Raw genomic sequence first — 23,455 nt, forward strand, 5'->3', positions numbered from 1 at the left:
GCCGAGAAAAATCGTCGCCGGGGAGGAGAGGCTGACGCACTTCCGGGACCGCCCCTTCTTCGTGATGCAACTTCCTGCCCCTTTCCTAGGGCTGCCAGCGCGAGACGCCGTTGCCATGGCAGCGGTCGGGGCACCAGGCTAGGATTTGTAGGCGATCACAGGAGCAGCAGGCGCGCAGGGGACAGTTCATGAGCCGACCAGACACTGGGGCTGAGGCTGCAACGCAGGAGACTGGGGAGACGTCCTATATCACTCTCCGGACACTCTCCACCCGCACCTCACGACCTTGGCCCCCCTCTCCTTTACTCCTAAGGTGGGTTCCTCGCTCCCTCACATTGGCCTGTCCCTTTGGAGAGCCCCTTCCCCTCGAGGCTGCCTTCTGAAGACCCCGCCTTCCTTCTCCCTTAAACTCCTCTTTTGCTTCAGGTCCACCTCCTCTATACCCCCTTCCCAAGTCCCAAGTCCTAATTCCCACTGGTCCCTTTTCCCGTGGGACTGCCTTTCTTAGGTTCCACCCTCTACCTCCCATAGTCCCGCCCTCAAGCCCCACAGACCATCTCAAATCAAGACCTTTTCAGGTGCGTTCCTGCTGACCCTAGCTTCCCCAAGGCTCACCTCAAATCCCACCCATTCCACTTCCTCTCCTGAGATACTGTCTTCTTTGTCCCGTCACCCCTCCCTCCCAGCTCCTGAATCCGGGCCGGCTTTTGCCCTGTCTGGATAGTTTAACAGTTTCTTCACCTGTGAAATGGAGCCCGGGTAGGAAGAGATGCCCTCCCAAGTGTCTTACCCCAGCCCTCTTTCTCACACGCACACACTCCATAGCTGGTTTATGTCATTGTTGTTATTATTAATGTAGAACGATGATAGCTAGGATTTATTGACCCTGTGCCAAACACTACATGCTTTACATCACTTATTTCTTATAGCAACTTATTTACAGATGAGAACAGTGAAGTTTTGAGTTGGTGGAGTGGAAATCCAAACCCATTCTTGTTCCTTTACTAGTGCAGCTACTTATTCCTTTGTCTTCATTCAGGTCCTTTATTATCCCCAGGGATCCAGGCAATTAGCAATCCCGAGTCAGAGGCTGACAACTCGTTTTAGAATTTCCAAAGTGTTTGATGACCTTGAATCTCAGCAGGGGCACTGGCCAGGAGGTAGGCAAGATCTTTTTTTTTTTTTTTAATGTTTATTTATTTTTGAGAGACAAAGACAGAATGCGAGGTGGGGAGGGGCAGAAAGATAGGGAGACTCAGAATCTTATGCAGGCTCTAGACTCTGAGCTGTTAGCACAGAGCCTGACGCAGGGCTCAAACCCAAGAACCTCGAGATGATGACCTGAAATGATGACCTAAGCTGAAGTCGGACGGTTAACAGACTGGGCCACCCACGCACCCCAGAGGTGGGCATAATCTTTTACCAGAGGGGTAGGGTCCTATGGCTCAGAGAAGGAAAGAGCTTTCATGTTGAATGGGAGTGGAAGAAAGGCCCCTTCCCTTCTCTGCAAGTCAAAAGTCCACCTTAAGCATGAGGGAACTCAGAGGCAGGGTTAGCTGCTGCTCCTTCCTCAGGGCAATGTTAGCACAATTAGTGCCATCACCTATATGATCTCAGTCAGTACAGGGCTGGCAGCTTCAGGCTGAGGGTTCCACTCAAGACCCAGGAATTACAGAGAAAGCCCATGTCAAATGCTTCTTCACTTAACACAAAACTAAGTGGTTCTCAAAACACGTTTGTAACTGCAAATCTCTAGTGTTCAGAAGAAAACGACGGGTGGTGACCTTGGATATTTTTCAGTGTTGTTTTCCTTTCACATATTACTGATGCTTTGGCATTTGTTCTACTTAACAGAACCAGAGTTCAGGAGTTGGTATCTCAAATGGTCCCAGATGGCAGCTATAGTTATTTGAGGGTGAACAGGTCAGTGTTTCTTGATGTCTTCACAAGCAAGCTCCTGAGTTCCAGGTGCTTTGCCACCTGCATATGCCTCCTGCCAGGATGGGATTGCTTGCTTTATTTATTTCCTGCCTCCCATTCCAGGAAGGAAACCCAGAATCTTTCAGTCTGTTTTTTCTGTTTGTTTCTGCCTCATTCCTTGGGGATATAAATAAAATCTCACAGGTGGCAATATCTCACGAGAGGCGGTCATGTGGCAACATGAGTTTGCGGGATGTGGGCCAGTGTGTGTTTATGAGTGTTGTAGGGTGGATACTCATTGCCCCGTGGGTGGAACTGACAGAACTGACACACCAAAGACCTGCCCCCCGTAGGGGTCCTCAGAGGTGGTCCCTGGGGACAGGGCTCTGTGTGTCCTTCTCTGTCTGTATTCTTGACACAGTGCCCAGCATTCATAGGTGCTCAGTCACCATTTGCTTCATGAACACACAGGATGTGACCCTCTATACCTGCACTGTCCAGTACAGTAGCCACCAGTCCATGTGGTGGTGCATTTGAAGATGGTGGCTGGTCCAAATTGAAATGTGCTGTGTCACATAGACACTGGATTTTGAGACCGAATGTGGAAAAGACTGTAAAATAATCTCCTTAATAATGTTATTTTGATTTCATGTTGGAGTGAGAGTATTTGGGGTTTATTAGGTTAAATAAAATATATAGTTAAAATTAACTTACCTGTTTCTTTTTACTTTTTTATGGCTAGTAGAAAATTTTAAATCCCATATAAGGCTAGCATTATAATTCTTTTGGACAGTGCTGCTCTAGAAGCAGCATGGCCTGAAGACAGAGCAGAAATGTTGGACTCAAGAATCCTAGCTCCCTGAGTGACCTTGGGTTAATCCCCTAACTTTCCAGAGCCTCAGGTTCCTCACCTGTGTAAAGGAGGCAGATTCAGGAAATAACACACACTAGGTCCTCGTGGTCAGGGCCTAACACCATTAAAGTACAACCTCTGTGCTCAGGCTCAAGGTAGGTGACCCCACATGTGCTTTCTCTCACTCCATTCCTCTAGCCTGGGACACCCTCTTCTTCTTCTGGGACAGGCTCCTCCCTGCCCCCACCCCACCCCAGGAAGTCTCCCTGAGTGCCCACTCACTCACCCTTGCCTTCATCCATTCCCAGACACTGAAGAGCTACTCGGGGCCAGCCCTGCACTGGATATAGGAAGCCAGGGACCTGGATGAGCCTCTGACCCTGAACCCCAGAGCCCACAGGCTAGTCTGACAGCCAGACATACTCAGGCATTCAGCTTCACCGGCAGGCACCTGTGCAGAGGTGAGGACAGGGCCCAAGTCCTCTGGGAAGCCAGAGAGGCCAGCTCAGCCCTCAGGAATCACCTCTGGGTGCCTTTGAGCATCCCAGGAGCTGTGGGCACAAGCAGTCCCTCAGGTCTCTCAGCCCAGGTGGCCAGGTCATACCACAGTGAACTTAAAAGACAGTCCATGCACTTGTAGAGAAACAGACTACCAACTACAAATATTCAAATAATAATTCAGTGCCAGTGTGGCGTATGCTGGGAGGGAAAAGAACAGAGTGCTCTGAGAATGTGTAACAGGTGAACTCACCTGGCCTCGGGACCTGAAGGAAGGTGTCTTATCTAGAGAAAGTGTGGGAAGGTGAGGGCACATTCTGGATGGTAAAATGCTGAAGTGGGAACAGACCACACAGGGGCAGAGCCCAAGGAAGTGTTCCAGTGTTTATGCTGTAGAAAGCCATTCAAGAGTTCTAGGCTGGGGGGTGAGTTGCCTTTTATTTATTTATTTATTTATTTATTTATTTATTTATTTTTAATGTTTATTTATTTTTGAGACAGAGAGAGACAGAGCATGAACGGGGGAGGGTCAGAGAGAGGGAGACACAGAATCCGAAACAGGCTCCAGGCTCTGAGCCGTCAGCACAGAGCCCAACGCGGGGCTCGAACCCACAGACCACAAGATCATGACCTGAGCCGAAGTCGGCCACTCAACCGACTGAGCCACCCAGGCGCCCCTGAGTTGCCTTTTAAATGATCACTCTGGCCATATACAGAATGAATGGACGAGGTGATGCTGGGCAGAGGGACGAGGGTGACTCCTAAGGGAAGCAGTGGCGGTGGTCTAGGGAGAAGATGGAGTGTGGAGCAGCACTAACGAACACGGTGGTGGGTTCTCAGTGTGGTCTGGACACAGGATTGGCAGCACTAGGCGCTTGGATGTGAGGGTAAAGGAAGGGAGTACAAGGAAGTGTCCAGTTGCACATAGTGGGGGTGCCATTTTCTGAGATGAGTGAGGTTGGGGTAGAAATAGGTTGGAGGAAGAGAAACTTCTGTACCAGGCCTGGACTTGCTGGGAATCAGGGAAACCAACCATGACCTAAATACTGCCCAAGCAGCCCATGCAGGGCAGGGAAGAGCTATGGTACAAGGAAGTGCTTTCTGCTGCTAAGAAACCCACAAAGGACAAGAGACCCTGCTTCAGGGTGGGGAAGAACCAGGGCTGCCCAGCTCTGAACAGAGGGAAGAGGGTGAAACTGGCAGGGCATGCGATGAGCCACTGGAGGGGCAGGACAGTGTCATGCTTCTCCACCTTCTGAGTCAAGGACCAGGGACCATTTGTCACTTTCTTCAGATGTCCACAGATTCCAGAGATGGACAAGAAGCATTCTGTATGGGCTGCAGGGGGAAAGGGGACATATAGAAGGCAGGCAGTGGCTCCAGACAAGGATGGTCTTTGTTGTCGCTACTGCTAATAATAGTAATCACAAGAATAATGTTTATTATTGCTTGAGCACTTTTACTGGTGTCTTGCCCTAGAGGGTGGTCAGGGAAGGCTTCCTGAAGGAGGTGATATCCAGGAAGCCCAAATGATGAGAGGAATTAGCGGGGTGATGGGAATTGAATGGGGAAAGCATGATATAGACCAGAGAGACAGATCGGGCCCAGGTTTAGAAATGAGTGCTGGCACTTGAACTGCTGTTTGGAGCTGATGGTGGTTGGGACGCAGAGTATGGCAGTGGGGGAGATGTGGCCAGAGGTGGCCTTTCTCCCAAGGGAGTCCTGAGGGGTGTTGGCCGGTGTGACATGCTCGGGTCGGGTTTGGCCCAGATCTCTAGAGCTGAAGTGCGTCACTTGGAGGGATCAGACCTGCGGCCCTGCTGGAAGATGCTGCAGCTGTCCAGGCAGGAGCTGACAATGGCCCAGCATGATCCAGCTCTTCCTGTTACCCTGTAACTACCACCCTCTTTTAGGTGTCAGTTGCCTGTTCAGTGGTTTGCTCAGGGAGAGAAGGACTATAGGTACTTGTTCATAGCTGTATCTGCCCAGCCTTTAGCAGGGGTCTGGCACACCTGGGCCCTTGGAGGGACTCCTGGAGCTATGGAATTGGCAGTGTGGGCATCGCGTTGGGGGGATGAGAGAGACTTTGGTAAAGTCTACCCACCAGCAGGTACCAAAGGGCCCATGACCCAGGCCTGGGAAAGACTTTTCCCCAGGGTCTAGGTTGGACTTTTGGCCTAAGAACGGGGCAGATCGGGGTTTTAGGAAGTTTCCTCCAGCAGCAGCCACATGGCTCTGGCTAACGGGGATCCTCTCTGCTCAGCAGGAGCCACGAGGATGGCGCACTTGCTGGGCAGCCAGTCCTGCATGGACAGCCTGCGCAAGGACCTCACCGACTTACAGGGCGCCATCGTGGATGTGTTCTCTCGTGCTGGGCCTGTGCGCTTCCCCTCCTGGAAGTTCCCTGACCGTGTGGCTTGCGACCTGGACATGGTGGCCCTGCTAGAGCACTATGACCATGTGCCAGGTGACCCCGAGTTCACGCAGCTGTCCCATGCTGTTCTGCTGGAGCTGGTCATTGACAGGTGAGGGCCTCCACCAAACCTGGTGATCTCAGGATGCTGGCATCTGCCCCTTAAACCAGTAGACCAGCCTTGGGATCCCCCTCAGCAGGGATAATGTTGGTGACAATAATCACCTTTAACTGAGTACCTGTCAGGGGGCTGGTCAGTTCAAGGCCCTCATAGTGATCTCTTCTGTCATGTGCTGTACTTTCCTATCGTGCCTGTCCTCAGGGGGTTGCCAGCAACCGCCGCCCCCCGCCCCCCGACCCCACCACAACAGCTGCCTCTCCAGCTGCCGTCGCTGCCTCCTCAGGGTTTCTGTGCCTTGGGGACACCACGGCTGCTGCTCAGAGTTTCCATCCCAGGCTCTTTTTCCTGGTGTCTTGTGGGCTATGCTATTCTCTGTGTCACAAGGTCAGACATGGAATATGTTTTTCCAGATTCTGGCCCTGCTGGGAAGAGGCCAGCAGATTGCCCTGAAGCCCCTCCACTTCCACACTATCATTAAACGTAACATGGTCATCAGGCTTCCACTTCCTGGGGCCCGAAACCCAGGCTCCCTGTGCTCCAAACACGTACCGAAGTCATGGGGGCCTGACAGCCAAGGACACCAGCGGTCTGGGGATGACCTGCCTGGGGACAGAGAAGCCAGGGTAACCACTTAGAAGAACCCCCAGTATGAAAGCATTATTTGGAGCCTGTGAAAAGCTAAACACGGATAAGCACAGAACACACCTTCCTTTCTCTGTGCCTTTACATACACTGTGCCCTCTGCTCGAGTACCCCTGCCCAACCCTTCCTGGTCTGGCCAAGCCCCACTCATCCATCAAGGCCCAGTCTACCTATGCCCCTGGGGAAGCTGTTGCTGACATGTCTTCTCCACTCCCTCTGTCAAGGCCATGCTCTGTCTTCTTTCCAGGCTCTTCCCCCTGCCCCCCCCCCCCCACCGCCAGTGCTGCCCAGCACTGCAGCAGACACAGTTGTCCCCATTCACAGAGGAAGACACCTTGGCCCAGAAAGGGGTGGGCCCTGGAGGCATTTGGTGCATCCTCCCCAGGCCTTCTCTGCCCAAGGCTCCGATGGGTTTAGGATGACCCTTCTGCACTCGGAACAATACAAGGTGGCTTACCTGCCCAGTATGCTCTGTAAACATAATTCCTCTTCCTTTAAAATAGCTTGGTTCCCATGCAGATCCAAGCTCATCCTTCTAATGCCTCTCTTCCTTAAAAGTAGCCTGACTCTAATTTTGAACACTGAGGTTAACATAGACACCCAGCTGTCTTCATGTGTCCCATGTCACAGGAGCAGCTCGCCCTGCAGGAGACCCTGACTAGAATCAGGAAACTCCAGGGCATGCCTGCCCTGCATGCTCGCCCTGAAGCTGTGGGCAGGCCCTTTCCCTTCTTAGAGTCTCCGCTCTGTCCTCTGTAAGGTGAAGGCTCTGAGCCATGTGTGTAATGCAGCCACCCACCCAGCACCTTCCGAGCACTCACAGCACAACTGAAGCAAGACTCTGTCTCCCAGAGCATCCCAGTGTAGTGGGGAACAGCCAGATAGCAGTGCTGTTACCCAGGAAGCCTGGAAGAGGCCCCCAAGCGCAGCCCTCAGGGAGGTCTTCCTAGAGAAAGTGGCTCTTGGATTGGGTTTGAAGCTGGTCCAGTAGAGCACATTTTAAGGCCCTCTAAGTCCTCAGAGCCAGAGGCTGCTAGTTGCATGGTGTGTAGGCATGCCTGCACCAGGCTCTACCCTAGCTAACCCTCCTGTCTCTGCCCACAGGCTCCTGCTGCTGCTTCAGAGCTGTGCCAGCTACTTGGAGAACCTTGGTTCAGAGCAAACAGTGCCCTCTGCCCAGGCCGTGGGGCGCTGCATGTCTGTGGGGCTCACAGCGCGGTGCTTTTGGAACAGCCTACTGAGGCTGGGCATGCTCTACAAGCAGGCAGCCCCACAGGTGGGTTGGCTCCCCCCCACTCCCCAACCATGGCCACCCTCATACCTGCCGCAGTCCCAGCTTCCTTGCACACCATATGTGTACCACATCCTTTGCTGGCCCCGTGCTTCCTGAAGGAGATAGTATCAACTCTGGAGCCTTCCTATCAATGCCAAATACAGTACACAGTTAGCAATGCAGGCCACAGGGGTCATGTCTGGGCTACCTGGCTCTGTTCTTTATGCATGGGACTTTGGGGAAAATCCCTACCTACTCTGAACCTCAGTTTGTTCATCTGTACAGTGGGAATAATAGCAATTCCTACCTCTCGGGGCGTTGTTGGGTAATACTGTTAATGTTAGCCCCATTTGTTATGGCTTATCTCGTAATCTTCACAAATCCCCAGTGAGAAGGACCACCATCACCATAACAGGGAGGAAAGGAAAACTGCGAGCAGCTACGGTGACCTGACAGCAAGCAAGTCCACTAGGCAAGATCCCAGTAACTGGCAGCTGCAGCTTCACTGTTAGACACCTACACTGTTAGACACCTAATGCCATGCATGTAACTGCACGGAGCCTAGGGCAGGGGGCAGCAGAGAGGGGGCCTGGGCTTGGTAAATTGAGGCAGTAGAAAGGAGAAGGTTCTCTCTCTCATTCACATTGGTGTCAGATAATGAGGGTCTGAATATCAGGAGAGGCTGTCACAATATCCCCAGGAAACTGGTCACCTTCCAGGCCTGTCTCCCTCATCTGCTTTCCCTTTCTTTTCCTGACCACAGAAAAGGGTAAACCAAGGGGAGACCCTCACCTCCAAGCCCACAGCCAAGGGTGAGCCAGCCAGGAGCCCTGAATTTGTGACTGCCAAGTTCATCAAGCCCCCCTCCCCAATGCCGGCCTCGCCCCAGACCTGCCAGGAGCCAGACAGCCTCCCTGCCAGAGTATCCCTGCAATATCCAGCCAGGACCGTCAAGAACAGTAGGAGCGTCCACTCCCAGACTGTGGAGACAGCCCTGGTGCCCTGTGATGCATGCATCAGTGTCCAGGGAAGCCTGCGGGAGGTGGGCAACATGGTCATCAGCCTATGTCAGAGCCAGAACTTGCCCTCGTCCTTAGGCCAGTTCCAGCAGCTGGTGCAGGACAACATGGGGCTCAGGCCACTGCCGGCCGCCACCATGGGCCACTGGGCGGCAGAGCAGAGCAAAGACCTGACACGCCTCAGTAAGCATGTGGGGGCCCTCACTCAGCTTGTTGGGCCCCTTAGGGCCCAGCTGGAGGAGGCTGAGGGCCAGAAGGATGGACTGAGGAAGCAGGTGGGCGAGCTGGAGCAGGCACTGCAGCAGGAGCAGGGGGAACGGCAGCGACAGGCAGATGAAGCTGCGCAGCACCTGGTGGAGTGGGAGCACAACAAGCAGCAACTGCTCACAGGTCTGTGCCCCAGAACCTGGACCTTTAGTGCCCAAGGCTCTGCTATGGCCTAGCGCAGGCTCTCCCAGAAGCGGCCCCCACAACAGGGCTGCAGGTATCAGTAGTTGGTGTAAAGAAACCCGGGCTAAGGAGTGGGCAAGAGACACAGAGGGAAGGCAACTCATCAAGCTGGTGACACTGCAGGCAACTGGAGCTTGATCCCAACGGGGAACACTGGAGCTGGTGGTATAGAACACGCACCTCAGAGCTGTCCCATAGGAGGGTGAGGGAGCCAGGGAATTAATCCACTCACTCCGGTGTCGCTGAAGTAGCTCCTGGCAGAGCTACTCCCCTGGCACCTCCAGCCAGCAGAGCAGCCTCTTTGGTTTCAGTGGAAGCCGTCAGGCAAAGGTACAGCTATGGCACCAGAAATAGGCCAGCACCCACTGATGCGGTGTGGCCTGACGGATTTGGGCAAACCACTGCCTTTTCTCAGCCTGTTGCCTCTGTGGAGGACACTAAGGCCCAGAGAGGTATAGAGGCATGGCAGTCAGCCAGTAGATAGGGTAAATGGGGCCCAGGCCTCCTGGCATCTCCCTAGAGCTTCTACAAGCCCAGGGAGCCCCTCTGCACAGCAACAGCTGCCACTGCTTTGCAGGGTACACTGGGTGTGAAGGCACTGGCTGGGGCCAAGGGAGCCTCTGAAAGACCCCTCTCTCTCGGCTGCCATAGAAACAAGTGACCTCAGGATGAAGGTGGCCACCCTGGAGAGGGAGCTGAAGCAGCAACAGGAGTCCATGCAGGCTGTGGGTGAGGAGTCCCATCGTATGGCCCTGAACCCCATGCCATGTGCTCGGTGGTGCAGCAGGATGAGCACCCTCCATCTCTGTCCCCTGGGCTTCTGGGGCAGAGAAAGGGAACCACAAGGAGAGTGGGCCTGACTGGCCATGCTGTTGGGTGATGGCCAGAGTTGGGGTGCCACCTCCCGCCCAAAGAGCACCTTCTATTTTCACAACCCACTTCAGGCAGTGTTCAGGGCCCCATTTTGTGGCTGAGGACACTGAGACCCAGAGATGAGACCCCTCCGCACCCCACCTCGGGTCCCATCCGGGTCAGAGGCAGCACAGGGACTTGCATCCAGGCTTCCCTGCACTACCCTTTCCCATGCCCACCCAATCCTGCAGAGACCAAGGCCCGGCAGCTTCAAGAGGAGGCCGAGCGCAGGGCAGAGGCCGAGAGGCAGGTGCACCGGCTGGAGGAGCAGGTGCAGGTGCTGGCAGGGCGGCTGGATGGGGCCAGCCAGCAGATCCGCTGGGCCAGCACAGAGCTGGACAAGGAGAAAGCCCGAGTTGACAGCATGGTCCGCCACCAGGAGGTGAGGCCCCCAGCACCTGAGGGTATCTGCAACGTGGGCTGCAGGAAGAGAGAGCTCCATTGGTGGGGTGTGGGGGGTTATCCGTGTAGGGTACCTACTCCCCAGCATGCACCCAGGTTGTTTGATTTTTACCAAGAGTCTGAGCCTTTCCTTGAGCCCTGGGCCCTGGGGAAACAGTGATCCAGGAACAGATATAGCCAAAGGAGGCCTTGTTCTGGAGGAGCTCCCCACCCAGTGAGGACAAGCAGTTGGGCCACCGTAGTTCTGCTGCCAGATGGCTAACAGGGGCAGGAAAAGTACTGCAGGAGTCTACAGAGGGACAGGCACATCTGCCTGTGGGAGTCCAGGATGGCTTCTGGGAGGAAGTGGCCTTTAAACTGGATGCCAAGGGCTGGTGATTAGTCCATCAGTCAGAGGAAGGATAGGGAGGGCAAGTGTGAGCCGAAGCCCAGAATACAGCTGTGCCCTCAGCATTGGGGCCTTGCAGGAACCCTCAAGAGTATGGCTGAGGGAGCAAGTAACCTGCCACCTAGAGAAGGGGATAGGTCTGGGGACTGTCCTGACTATTCTTAGTCTCAGAGACTCATTTGGGAAGCCAAGACCCCAGGTGGAAGTCCCCAGCATCAGGCATGGCCCAGTATGGGAAAGCCTGTCAACTGCAAGCAGGTGCTTTTCTCAGTGCCCTGCAAACAGTCATGGTCACCGTGCATCAGGTGTGTGTAGTGATCCAGATGGTAGGCTTCAGCCTCTGGAGCCCTCTTGTTCTTATTCCTCATCACAACAGAAGGAGGCAGATACTCTTGTCATATCCCTATTTTATGGATAAGGAAACAGGCTCAGTGAGATTAAGGAAATTGCCAAAGCTGCACAGCTAGCCAGAGGTAGAGCCAGGACTCAGAACGGACCAGCTTTGGTTCTTCCTGCTTTGCACTCAGTGGATGTCAGGAAATGTGGGTCCCAAGTGACATGGGCTGATGGGACACTGAAGACCTAAGGAGAAGAAGAAAAGCATATTGCCCAGAATGCCTCTCCGAATGGAGACTGTGACTGTAAAGAAGGGGGCGAGACTGATAATTAATTGGCCAACTGCTCTACAAAAGGGCAGCGGTCTGCAGGTTGGGGGGCTTGGCCCTGACTGGCCTGGGGGTATACATTAGGGTATACAGCTGTGTTCCCTGTGCCCCTTGTGCACAGCCTCCCCTCTACACAGGCAGGGCACAAGGGAGAGGGCTTGGAGGGTCAAAGATACCATAGCCTCCTTTGTACCAGCCGGCTGGGCCTCACCCGCCTGCCCACCCTGGCTCAGTCCCTGCAGTCCAAACAGCGAGCCCTGCTGCAGCAGCTGGACAGCCTGGACCAGGAACGTGAGGAGTTGCGGGGCAGCCTGGACGAGGCCGAGGCCCAGTGGGCCCACGTGGAGGAGCAGCTGCAGAATGTACGGAGCGAGAGGGAGCAGGGGCAGAGCCAGCTCCTGGCCCAGCAGGTGGGAGCGGGCAAGGCAAGGGTGTGGGATGGCTCTTCCCTTTCACCAGAGGGGTATCCAGCCAGCTGAGTGCCTGTGGGCCAGTCCCCTGTCTGGAAGGGAAGGGGATATCCCCAGGGGAGTCAGGAGCCATTCCTCAGACAAGACGAGCCTCTCCCTGCCCCAGGAGCTACTGCAGAGCCTGCAGCGGGAGAAGCAAAGCCTGGAGCAGACCACGACAGATCTGCAGCTGACCATATCGGAGATGGAACGGGAGCTCATGGAGCTGAGGGAGCGGGAGCGACTGCTGGTGGCCTTCCCAGACCTGCACAGACCCATCGAGGCCCAGATCCCAAGTAGGGACCCAGAGGTGGTGGAAAGGGCATATCAGGGCCTGAACAGGAAGCTGAGGGTTCACCTGGGCAAGACACTGGGTCTGCAACTCCCCAGCCTGCAGCGTGGCCCCTACCGAGCTCCCAGGACACACAGTGCATCATCCACTCTGTGTAGATGGGGACACAGAAGCCCAGAGGTGAGGTGACTGCCCACTGTCACACAGCTGAGTCCAATGTACAGTTCTAACATTGCAGCCTGTGTTCTTTACCATGTCACATGCCAGTCCTTGCTCAACTTCCTCGTGTCCCCCATCCTGGTGTCTCCCCAAACCACACCACGGAGCCAGCTCCAGGAGTACAGCCCCAGTTGTCCTGTGTCATGCAGCCCATGGCACAGGAGTGTTAGTTACCCATCTTAGCAGAGGACTGGATGCCAGGCAACCTGGGTTCTCATTCCAGCCCCTCCAGCCCTCACCCAAATGGATGGGGGTGAATCCATTTGCAAGGCTGCCAGGAAGATCCACCACAATTTAGTGGTCCTGAGCCCTGTGTTCCAGGCCCTTCCACTGTCCCTTCATCTGCCCCACAAGGCAGGCAAGAGCCCTTTTACAAACCGTGAAACTGAGAACCACAGCAAGCAACAACTTGCTCAGGTTCATAGAGTCAGAGAAGAAACCTCCATCCCCCAAGTGGTGAGAAAGAACGTCTTTGCTGAATTCCTGTAACTCATACCCAAGAAGAGCTGGCTGTGTGACTTTGGACAGCTCACTGTCTCTCTGGCCCTCTGAAAACAGGCGGCTTTGGCAGAGATTCACTCTCTTGCCTAGTTACAAAGTCTTCAGTGAGCTGGAGGTCCCACGCAGCTGTCAGATTCTACAATGCTGCAGTCACCTCCAGCAAGTAGGGGTGGGAAGCAGAGACAAGGCCTCAGGAGAAGGAAGATGAGGTGGAAGGCTCAGTGCACTGACTGTGCTCAGCTCACCTGTGCTTGCCAGGCCACCAACCCAAGCCATACCTCAGCTGGCATGTGTGCCCTCTGAGATCCTGTTCCACGGGTTGGGGTGAGGTACCAGAGAGCTTGTCTCCATAGGCTCCGGCAATGTTACAGACGACATGGAGAGGCAGGTGCAGGCCAACGACATCCGCATCCGGGTCCTGCAGGAGGAGAATGGGCGGCTCCGGTCTATGCTGTCCAAAATCCGGGAAGTAGCCCAGCAGGGGGGCCTTAAGGTGGGCATCCTGGCTCCCCAACCTGAGAGGGACGACCCTTGGAGACTTGGAGGAGGTACCTAACTGGCAGGTCTTCAGACCCCACCCTGGGAACCTGTTGAAAGCCTGCCTCATCACGTGGCTTACACAGGTTTCAAGCAGGCATGAGAGTGTTACAGTGCCTGCCAGCTCCGAATTTCCCCCTCCAGTCCTTGGTACCTTTATTTCAAGTGCAACCTGGAACTTGTCAGAAAGCAAAACGTCCCACACTTACTGCAGCTGGGGTAGCCCTGGAAGGCTTCCCAAACCCTGCCCCTCAGAGGAAGGGTGTGGGTACAGGTTTGGGCCCTCCCTCTTCTCCATGGTGATGATACCCTCTCTGAACAGTACAGAGAAATTTCCTGAGCCTTTCTGATATTGGCTTTTTTTGCAGCTGATTCCACAGGACCAGCTCTGGGCCCCTCACAACAAGGGCATCCACGGAGCAGCGGCCCTGGCCCAGGCCCAGAACGCATCCCCAGGGTGAGTAAGGCTTTGCCAGAGGTGGGGCAGATAGGTGGGCTGGTCCCCCTCACTCACAGGGGATCTTGCCATCTGGTCCTCCCTCAGGCCCCCGGACAGGCAGCACCTGCCCAGCAGCAGGACAGCCAGTGCGGGCAGGACCCTACCGTGCCAGCTCCGGGCATCCTCACCTCAGCAGCCCTGCAGCCGGCCCAGCAAGCCCTCCTTGGAGGACATGACCCACTCGACCAACTGTGCTCAGAACCCCATCCAGGCCTTGGCCAGGCTGAGGAGGAGACTGTCACCAGGCCAACGCCAGGCCAACCCTGCACATCAGCCCCAGGAGCGGCCCACGTAGCCTGCTGTGGGGTGGGGCTAGAGGGCAGGTGTCTGGCAACCCACTCAATGTAATAAAGCCCTGGCCATCTGCCCACAGCAACCTTGATCTCAAAGCCCTGGCTGAGCCAGGGGAAGAGTCCTTCCTTCCCCTTTCTGGGCAGGGACCACTTAGTCCCCAGTCATGCAGGTCACCTGCCAGGAGAGGCCTGGCACACTGTGGGCCCTCAGTAAATGGGTGCTACCTGCCTCTGTCCTGACAGGGCAATGGGAGAAGAGAGCACACCAAGGACAGAAAGAAGCTCCAGTACCTGGGCCAGGTGAAAGGCCCACAGCAAGGGCAAAAGGGTGATGTGGAGTCGGTGATTCCTACCAATGAAGAGCAAGGTCAGGGTAGGGGGTATGTCAGGGAAGGAGAGCAGCTGCCAAGGTAGGCCCAGTGAGGATGTATGAGGCAGAAGGGTGTCAGAGAACAGGGTCCCGGCTCTGGGCTCACAGAAGCAGGCAGAGGGCAGGGAAGCCTTCCGCATCCCCAGACTGGGCCTGGGACCTCCTGCCCCAGCTCTGAATCTGGGATGAGGACATTAAGGACCCAAGAAAGGCAGCCCTCCTTTTACTGAGGATCTGTTCACCTTCAAGAAATGTAGGCATTTTCTAAATCCAGGAGGTTGGATTCCTAGAAGGCAGGGCAAGGCCTCATCTAATCAGACACCCAGCAAGCCCTGGCTTCCCAGGCCTGTCTCCTAAGACCTGGGCATAGATGCTACCAGCCACACCAGGCCCATGGTCCAGTTTTCCTCACGAAGCCTCCAGCCTGCCCTAAGTTACCTCATCAGTGAAGGATAAGCTCTAAGGCCTTACTGAGGACTTCTCAGGGTAGGCACTCTCAGCTTCCTGTGACATTTTCCCCTGGTGAGGAGGCCAGCACGTAGTGTGCCTCAATTTACAGAGAAGGGTTGAGAGGGGCCATGTGTGTAGCTCAACTGGCATGGCCACCGTCTGCCCGACTCTCGCTTCTGTGAAACCCGGCGGTCCTGGGATGCCCTGGCCCTGTCCCTTACAGGTGAGAGCCAGCCCTTGGGGTGGGATCCCTGAGGTAGGAGGCATGGGCCCCAGGGGGAGGACCTGTCACAGCTCAGCTCCCCTCTGCTCACAGTTCTGTAGGTCAGAAGTCCAGGCCCTGTGGCTGGGTTCTCCATTCAGGATCTTAGAAGAGACACATCAAAATATCTGCCAGGTTACATTCCTTTCTGACAGCTCTGGGAAAGAACCCATTCCTAGGCTCATTCTGATTGTTGGAGGAATTCTGATTCTTGCAGCTATAGGACTGAGGTCCACTTCTTTGCTGGCCACTGGCAGCAGGGGCCACTCTTAGCTCTTAGAGGCTGTCTGTCTTCCTTGCCAAGTGGCCCCCTCTGTCTTTAAGTCAGCAACAGAGAATTTCTCATGCATTGAATGCCCTTCCTGCTTCAACTTTTGACTTCTTCTTCCATCAACTAGAGAAAACTCTCTGCTTCTAATGGGCTCTCGTGTTAGGTTAGGCCCTCTTGGATACTTTCTCTACCTTAAAGTCAACTGTGCCATATAACATAACCTAATCATGGGAATTAAATCCATTAGACTCATAGTTGCAGGTTTATAACAGGGGATGTTCAGGAAGGCTGGGAGATCTTGGGGCCCATTTTAAAATCCACCTCCCACACAGTAGAGCCCAAAGTGACTCTTCTGTCTTAAAACATCCACACAAATCTGATAGCTTATGTTAAAATATATCCATGTTTACTTCAATATTAAACCTCCCCCCCACCCCAAATCTAAAAAAAAACGGCTGCCCCTAAAAGATGCACCACATTTATCCTGCAGCTTCAAGTATCCTGGTCGGCAACCTATAGCCCGGCCAAGAAGCACAGGACTTGATGGCTCTTGAGGCCTCTAATCCCAGCCAGGCCTGGGAAGGGAACCCCGCTGGACAGGCAGTAGCACTCAGAGCTCCCAGTGTCCAAGGGCTGAGGGCAGTATCAGTGGAAGGGCCTCTCTGGGTTGACCATCACAGCCTTGACCAAGAGGTGTCCCCAAGGCTGGACAGCTCCTCCCACAACCCAAACCCCAATAAATAAGCATAAAGCCTGGCCAGCCACTGCAGCCTCAGCCCCCAGGGATACCTGGACAGGCAGGTCAGAGAGCTGCCAGAGCCCTGGGAACAGCTGCGCTGCCCCACACCCTCTTTCCAGGGTTCCCACCCAGGGTCATGGGATCTGTCTGTGGGGAGGGCAGACACAGACATGCCAGGATGGCAGAGAAGGGCCCCAAAGTGGCTTTTCCCTCTTGACTGGCAGGTCCAGACCCTGCATCCTTAACTGGGGGCTGTGGTCCCTCCTTCCCAGTACAAATATGATGGGGTGCCTTGCCCCCCAGGAGGGGAGGTCCCTATCCTTCCTCCCACCAGCAGAGCTTCCCGTCCATCTGCTGTTGTGTTCCACGAGCCCAGGCCTAGGGCCAGGGTGCAGGCGGGAGGGTCCCTTGCCCACATGCAGAGATGCAGCTGCGGCAGCTAATCATCTGAGTAGCGGTTCCCTGCAGAAAAGGAGGAAAAAACAGGAAGGAAGGGTCAGGTGGGAAGCAGGTATATAGCCAGCCAAGGGTCCCCATCCTTGGTGCTTACCCAGCACATTGAATTTGCACAGAGGGCAGGTCTGCTGGAGCATCAGCCAGGGGTCCACGCAGTCTCGGTGAAACTCATGCTTACAGGGCAGCACCCGGAGCCACTGCAGGGGGTGAGGCAAGAGTTCAGGCCCCAGAGTCAAGCCTCCAAGTGGGGATGCCTGGCCCCCACCTGAGCTGGGGAAATGATGAAAATCCTGTGGCCTATCCCCCACCCACCATTCTGCTTTCCTAATTATAGCGGGGGCTGGGAGCATAAGGGCCCGGTCGGAATGGTTCTGGGGTCTCTCAGGAGTGGAGTGAGAGACATCATGGGTCAGCTGATGGCTGGCCTCTGCCCAGGGCACTAACCTGCTTGTTGCAGAAGTAGTCCAAACACACGGCGCAAGTCTCAGCACCAGGCTCTGGGGGCCCCTGTGCTGCCCTACCCAGACGGCAGCGCCGGGTCTTGAGGGATGCCAGTCTCCGCACCACACGGCGCTTGAACAGATCTACCTGTTGGGGGAGGGCAGACACAGTTAAAGGGTAGGTTGGAGGTCTGGGGGCACCGGGGCTCCCAGGAGCTGGCTCTCACCTGGCCTCTGGGCTCCCGCTGGCTCTGCCTTGACGCCTGCCGCTGGGCCTGAACCACAAGGCCTGTGCACAGGAGCATGGCCACCAGCAGGATGGCGTTCCACAGCTGCTGTAGGGGCTTCTGGAGAGGGGAGTAGAGTGTCAGGGGTCCTGGGGCCACTCCACACTCTTCCCACAGTAAATCCCCTCAAAGGACCAGGCAGGTAAGGTCTGTTGGCACTGTGTCCCTGCAGGCTCCTGGCTTCCTCTTCTGAAGCCTCTGTTCCTCCCATCTGTGTGCTCCCAGGGTCTGCCCCGGCTGTCTACACAACTCCTCGTCCAGCAGCTGAGGGGACCCACATGTGTCCCCAGCCCAGGTCTCTCTTGGGCAACAAACTCAGTATGTTTTGCATACTTGGAAGCTTCTCTCTGGCAGCCTTACAGACTCCCCAGCCCCTCCCCAGCTCACCTTCCCATCCCAATCCCTAACCCACACTTCTCCTGGTCTACTTTCTTGAGCGCCATCACTTACCCACTTCTGTGTGGGCAGAACATTCACATGGTCCCCTGTGGCTTCACGCTTAGGAGTCTCATGCATCCCTTCCCTCCGTCCCACCCCTCCACTCCTTGGGTGACCTGCTCAAGCCTCATTAGCCCATTTCCCACAGCCACAAGGATCTCACCTGCAAACTGATCATGGAGGACCCCTGCTGGACACTCTTCCCTGCAATGCCCCCACCCTCAGGAGAAAACCCAAACTCCTCTAGCAGCCCTCTGACAAGGCCCTAGATCTTCCACCCACTCTGTTCCTTGCTTCTTCTCATGTTCCCTGTTCTTCCTCACCCCTTCCCTTGGCTAATGCCTTTGGAAGTCCCTTGCTCCCGAGCTCTCCCTGACCACCAGGGCTAAGCAAATGCTCCCACTCGCCTCCCCCTGCCCAGCCAAGCCCTCCTCACACTCTTTAGTGTGTACTTCCCTGCCGCCGCCCTTGGTGGTCCCGCTGGTGGGAGGGAACCACATCTGACCTGCCTCAGCCTCTGAGAGTCCCCTGAGGGCCTCAGAGTTCTGGGGCACATAGTGACTTTGACTGAACTCCCCCCACAGCAATGTGGCAGCTGGACTTTGACTACAAAACAGCTGGCTCAGGGAATGATGCAGCAGAGTAAGCAAACTCCAGCCAGCTCACCCACACAGGCTCACCTTTTCACAGGGTCTTTGGATATGTTAGGAGGAATGAATGTATTCATTTAAAAGCTTTCTGCATTCCTAGTAGCTTTCTGCCATCATGTTCTTCCTCAGCCAATAATGAAGTTCAACTATCATCATGTTGGGGGAGAGAGGCCGAGAAATTATTTGCTACCAAAAGAGAACACCACTCTGGATAAGGCTGGGTGTCACTAGTGTCACAAGATGTTAATCTTGCTCAGCGGTGGCACCCGAGAGACCATTATCAAGAGATGTCAGTGAGCCCAGCTTCCCACTCCTCATCCTCTCCCTTGTGGTCTCTGTGTCCCTGTCTCCCTTGTGCACCTGCTCCAGGAAGCTTTCCACAGCGCCTTAGGCTGAGCTCAGATGCATTTGCTGTATCCCAAGGGCCGATGCCCACCACCAGCCCCATGCTCAACCCAGCAGAGGGACAGCCATGGCCTATCTCCTCCCCAAATGGGGCCCAGGGCTGGAGCCCAGGGCTGGAGCTACCCTGCTGAGCCAGACTGACACGTGGCAGGACTCCATGGCCATTGCAATGTAAGCTCTCCAGGGTGGAACCTGGACTTCCAGGCTTTGGAGCAGCCTGTGGGCACTGGGTGGGTGGAGGGCATGGCCACCTTGGAGCGCTGCTGCAGGCTGGAGACCAGCCTCCCCAGGCTCAGCCCATCTTAGGGACCCCCAGGTGAGGAGGGAGGGCAGGGTCTGTCCATCCAAGCAGTAAGGGAGTGGTTCATCTGACCTTTCTGATACACGGGTGCTGCAGCTCTGGATTTTGAAGCTGGAAGGATGGTGACTAGGCCCTGGGGTTGGGGCTGAGAGCTGGCTTCAGCCACCCTTAAGATTCCTCAGCTATCATGGTTAGCCAACAATTGTATGGGTCCACTGTGGCCAGCAGCATGGCTGTTCAGCTTTGCCCTCTGTACCAGCCAGACTGACCTGAAGACTGCATACATTCCCAGCTCCAGGCCCCTTGCCCAGCCTGCCCCTTCCCTATCTCCAGTCTTTCTACAGGCACTTCCTCTCATCTGACAGCCCTTCATCAAATGTCTGCCCCACCCACAGGTCTGAGTGGGCTGCCCTCCAGGGGGAAATACGGTGGGGCTCCCTTTTCTTCCAGAAAGCCCTTCCATTCTACCAGTCCTAGTGGCTGCTCCTTCCCTTCACAGAACTGTGGTTCAGTTCCTGCTGCTCAAACAGTAAATACCACAAGCTGGGCTGAACTGCAGAGGCCTTTTTGTGTGAGAGAGCCCTGCTCATCTTTGAGCCCTTCAGGACCGAGCCCAGGTGTCTCAGGTCTTTTGGACCCTCCACAGCCCTTCTCATGGATCCCTAAGTGTCCTAAGATCTCAAAAGTTATCTGATGACTGCTAACTCATTCAGGAACTTCTAATAGTGAAGATATTCAGGGTAGCAGCACCTGCCCATCTGCTCCATGCCCACCGCGAGCTTTAGGTACACGACTCCCTGACAACCCTGTGGCTGTGTGCTGGCCTTGGTTCACAAGCGAGGGATATGAGACCAGAGAAGTTAAACACACAGCCTGAGATCACTCAGCTAAAATTGCAAGTCTGCCTGACTTGAAGCTGCCCCGCATGGTCCACATCCACCAACATCTACTGGAGGCTGCCCACCAGGAGACCAGGACATGCCTGCCCTGCAAAGAGTAGGGACTCGAGAAATGCTTATGGATGGAATACCTTTGAACCCTCTCGATGCCCAGCATTGAGAAATCCAGAGATAAGTAAGACATAGCCCCAGCCTTCAGGAGACACCCATTCCCCAACACATATACGGGATGGCCTGTCCTAAGAACCCTGTGAAGGGCTTGACAAGGCACTGCTGTGATTTAGAAGAAGGAGAGAGGAACGGTGAGCGGAGGTTGTGAGGGAAACTTTCCGAAGAAAGCAGGCAGACAGAGACATATGGAACCAGAGAAAAAGAGCAGGCATGGGCAAGGCCTAGCGGCAGGAAACCAGGGTATGTGTGAAGGCCAGTAAATGGCACAGGATGCAGAATATAAGGAGAAAGCTAGAAAAGAAAGGATAGGTGAGTAATTAGGAGCACTGTGAAAGCCAGACTAAGAAGTCTGAGCTTTATTCTGTAGGCAATGGGCAGCCAAAGAGGGCTTCTGAGCGGGAGAATAACATGACAATAGTAGTTGACACTGTGCATGACCCCGGTCAGGCACTGCACGGAGCACCCACCATGTCAATGAACACTCATTTCAGCCCTGGGAGGTGGAAGAAGTGCTCCTGGTCACCAAGGCGAGGAGAGGCCACAGGATCTGAGACAAGGCATGTGTGCGGCCCCACCTGAGTCTCCTCCCCCCAGGCACCCACCTGCTCCTGGGCCCGACTGCCTCCCAGGCACACCAAGTCCTGCCATCCTCCGTAGCCATCCTTGGAGAGGCCACAGGTGGTCCACAGGGTCAGCTTCCACTCGATATTGGCTGACAGGGACTCTCCGCTGGTGATCTCAGCTGTGGCCTGGGTCCTCCTGGAAGGGAAAGCCACAGAGGGGCCAGACGGAAGGACTCTTGGGAGAAGAGGCCCAGACCCATCCACCCCAGCCTTGTAGAAAAAAAAGGATACCCCCAAGTATCCTCCCACAGCCCTTCTGCTTTGGCTTCTAGGTCCTTCCTGGCTATTGGTTTTTCCAGTTCTTGTATCAGCCAGGCCAGGGAGGCCTGCAAGTCCCAGAAAGAACCCGTCAATCAGGAATCCAGCTTCCTCCTTGCTAGAGCCAATTCCCCTCTGTCCCTAGAGCTGTCTCTTTGCTCCAGGCCTTGGTATCTTCTTTCAGTCCCCTCACTCATTTTTCAGACTAAGAGACTATAGCTTTAAGGTTAACAAGAAAATCCCTGGTCCTGAGACCTCTGAACCATGGCAGATTCAGGGACCCCTCAGTACCCAGGCTCCCAGGCCCAGTCCTTTGGAACCCAAACCCCAACTCACTGCAGCAGTGCCTCCAGTAGCTTGGTGACATTGGAGGAATAATGGAGGACAATCACTGGTCTGAGCAGAAGCTGCGATATGTCTAGCTGTTAATGGACAAGAAGGTCAGCTGGCCTTGGTCCCCTCTTCCCTGGCCTGCACACCCCCACTGCCTGAACACGTTTACCTCTCGGACCACGTTGTGGTTCAAGATGAGGAGGAGCAGGGCAGAGGCTCCCAGGAAGAGCGCCCTCCGCATCTGCAAGGGGACAAAGGCAGAAGCTAGCAGGCACCCTGCCCACACACCTGCTTCACCACCCACGACAGGGTTCTTAGTTGCTGGCTCTGCAGCAAGTGTTTCCTCTGGACAGACTGGCTGTACACTCTTTGAGGTCAAGGGCAGAAACTCTTATTCCTCCTGCCATTCCCCCAGATGCTCTGTGGGACTCCAATGATTCTGTGCCTTCCCTGGTCCTAGCAGGAAGGGCCTGCCCCTAGACCCTGGGCAGGAACTCCCCATCTGATACTCTCAGAGCCTGATGAAGTTTCCTGACTCTCTGGCCTCCTCCCACCCCCCTGCTTCCACTGACTCAGTTCTACAAACTGGGGGCCCTTGCCTCACCCAGGCCCAGGGTTTCTCTGGAAGCTCCTTAGGGGCCCACATGGTAGTCTGGCTCTAGCAGATGCCTTGAAACCCCTTCCTCCAGCCCCCTTTGCCACCTACACCCTCTGCACCTGCTGAACCAGGGCCTTAGGATAGGCCTGCGGGCCGCTGCCCTGACTCTCCTGGTGGAAGTGGGCCGCCTGCTCCTTGCCCACGTATGCCACTGCAATCCAGCCTTCTACCGGCACCTCCTGCTCAGCATCCACGATGTCCATCTGTGGGGCAAAGGACCATCGGCAGAGGGAGGAGGGGGAAGAAGAGGGGACACACGGAGGATTCAAGGCCAGGGTTTGGAAGCGAGTTTGAAGGGGAGAGCATCTGGATCTCGGGTTTTGGAAGCCGGAATCTGGGGCCTGGGCAGCCTGGGGAGGGGGCGCTGGACTGCTAGGGCTTGGTCCAGGATGAAGGCCAGATCTGGGTGCGGAGCCAGATGGCTCGGCTGCGCTCACCAGCAGCAGGCGACCGCCCAGCGTGGGTGCTGGGTCGGCTTCGGGGCCAATCCTGACGCCCTCCAGGATCAGAGCGTCCTGCCGCGGCAGCCTCACGTCCACCCTCACGGCGCGGGCCCCGCCCCGCCCCGCCCTGGCCGCAGGCTCGCTGCCGTCCGCCGCGGCGCCGGGTCCCGCCAGGCCCAGCCAGAGCGGCAGCAGGGGCAGCAGCAGTAGCAGTGGCGACGGCGGCGGCGGAGGAGGCGGCGGGGGCGACCTCAGAACGGGGCGAGCGGCGGGGCCCATGGCCGGACCCTGAGAGCAGACGAGACGGGAGCCGGGGGTCCGGGGCGCTGGGGGGCGAGGGGGTGGGGAACGTAAGGAACGAGGCCGCGGCCGGACGGGGCGGGGCGCCGGGAGGGGCGGGGGCGGGGCCGGACGGGGCGGGGCGGGGCGCCAGGATGGGGGTGGTTCTTTGCGACTCCAGCGCTCAGACTGGGCCGCGCGCACCCCCTGGTGGCGGCGGAGAATTCAGGCGCCGGCGGCCGCGGAGGCCGGAATGGGGCGGAGCCCGGGTAGAGGTCTGTGCAGAGGTGGGAAGTAAGAGAGTTAGCGGTCACCGCCTGTGGCCGTTGTCAGACCTGCCGAGACCAGAGCAGGGGAGACCGAGGGAAAAGGTTGA

General features: G+C 55.9%; 2 protein-coding genes across 15 annotated transcripts; one reads left to right on the forward strand and one right to left on the reverse strand.

Annotated features, from left to right (window-relative positions):
- Positions 1-23: 23 nt before the first annotated feature.
- On the forward strand, positions 24-14,429 carry CCDC157 (coiled-coil domain containing 157). 13 transcript variants are annotated; one of them, XM_049619829.1, is made up of 15 exons: positions 24-313; positions 1,058-1,160; positions 1,855-1,923; positions 2,815-2,928; positions 3,082-3,234; positions 5,538-5,796; positions 7,552-7,723; positions 8,484-9,129; positions 9,841-9,918; positions 10,293-10,483; positions 11,790-11,966; positions 12,133-12,301; positions 13,371-13,510; positions 13,923-14,011; positions 14,099-14,429. In XM_049619829.1, exons 6-15 carry the CDS (start codon positions 5,549-5,551, stop codon positions 14,346-14,348), a joined length of 2,160 nt encoding a protein of 719 aa, XP_049475786.1. In that variant the 5' UTR covers positions 24-313; positions 1,058-1,160; positions 1,855-1,923; positions 2,815-2,928; positions 3,082-3,234; positions 5,538-5,548; the 3' UTR covers positions 14,349-14,429. The 13 variants fall into 13 exon arrangements, with proteins under 13 accessions (XP_049475786.1, XP_049475783.1, XP_049475784.1 ...); XM_049619826.1 differs by lacking the exon at positions 2,815-2,928 and having other exon boundaries at positions 1,040-1,160; XM_049619827.1 differs by lacking the exon at positions 2,815-2,928 and having other exon boundaries at positions 5,535-5,796.
- Positions 14,430-16,079: 1,650 nt separating this feature from the next.
- On the reverse strand, positions 16,080-23,099 carry RNF215 (ring finger protein 215). Of its 2 annotated transcripts, XM_049619849.1 has the most exons (9): positions 22,795-23,099; positions 22,417-22,560; positions 21,869-21,940; positions 21,703-21,788; positions 21,088-21,244; positions 17,562-17,681; positions 17,339-17,482; positions 16,989-17,091; positions 16,080-16,900 (listed from the first exon to the last, which is right to left on the reverse strand). In XM_049619849.1, exons 1-9 carry the CDS (start codon positions 23,077-23,079, stop codon positions 16,878-16,880), a joined length of 1,134 nt encoding a protein of 377 aa, XP_049475806.1. In that variant the 5' UTR covers positions 23,080-23,099; the 3' UTR covers positions 16,080-16,877. The 2 variants fall into 2 exon arrangements, with proteins under 2 accessions (XP_049475806.1, XP_049475805.1); XM_049619848.1 differs by having other exon boundaries at positions 22,417-23,099.
- Between the last annotated feature and the right edge of the window lie 356 nt (positions 23,100-23,455).

The sequence above is a fragment of the Panthera uncia genome (genome assembly GCF_023721935.1).
Source record: "Panthera uncia isolate 11264 chromosome D3 unlocalized genomic scaffold, Puncia_PCG_1.0 HiC_scaffold_8, whole genome shotgun sequence".
Taxonomy (NCBI): domain Eukaryota; kingdom Metazoa; phylum Chordata; class Mammalia; order Carnivora; family Felidae; genus Panthera; species Panthera uncia.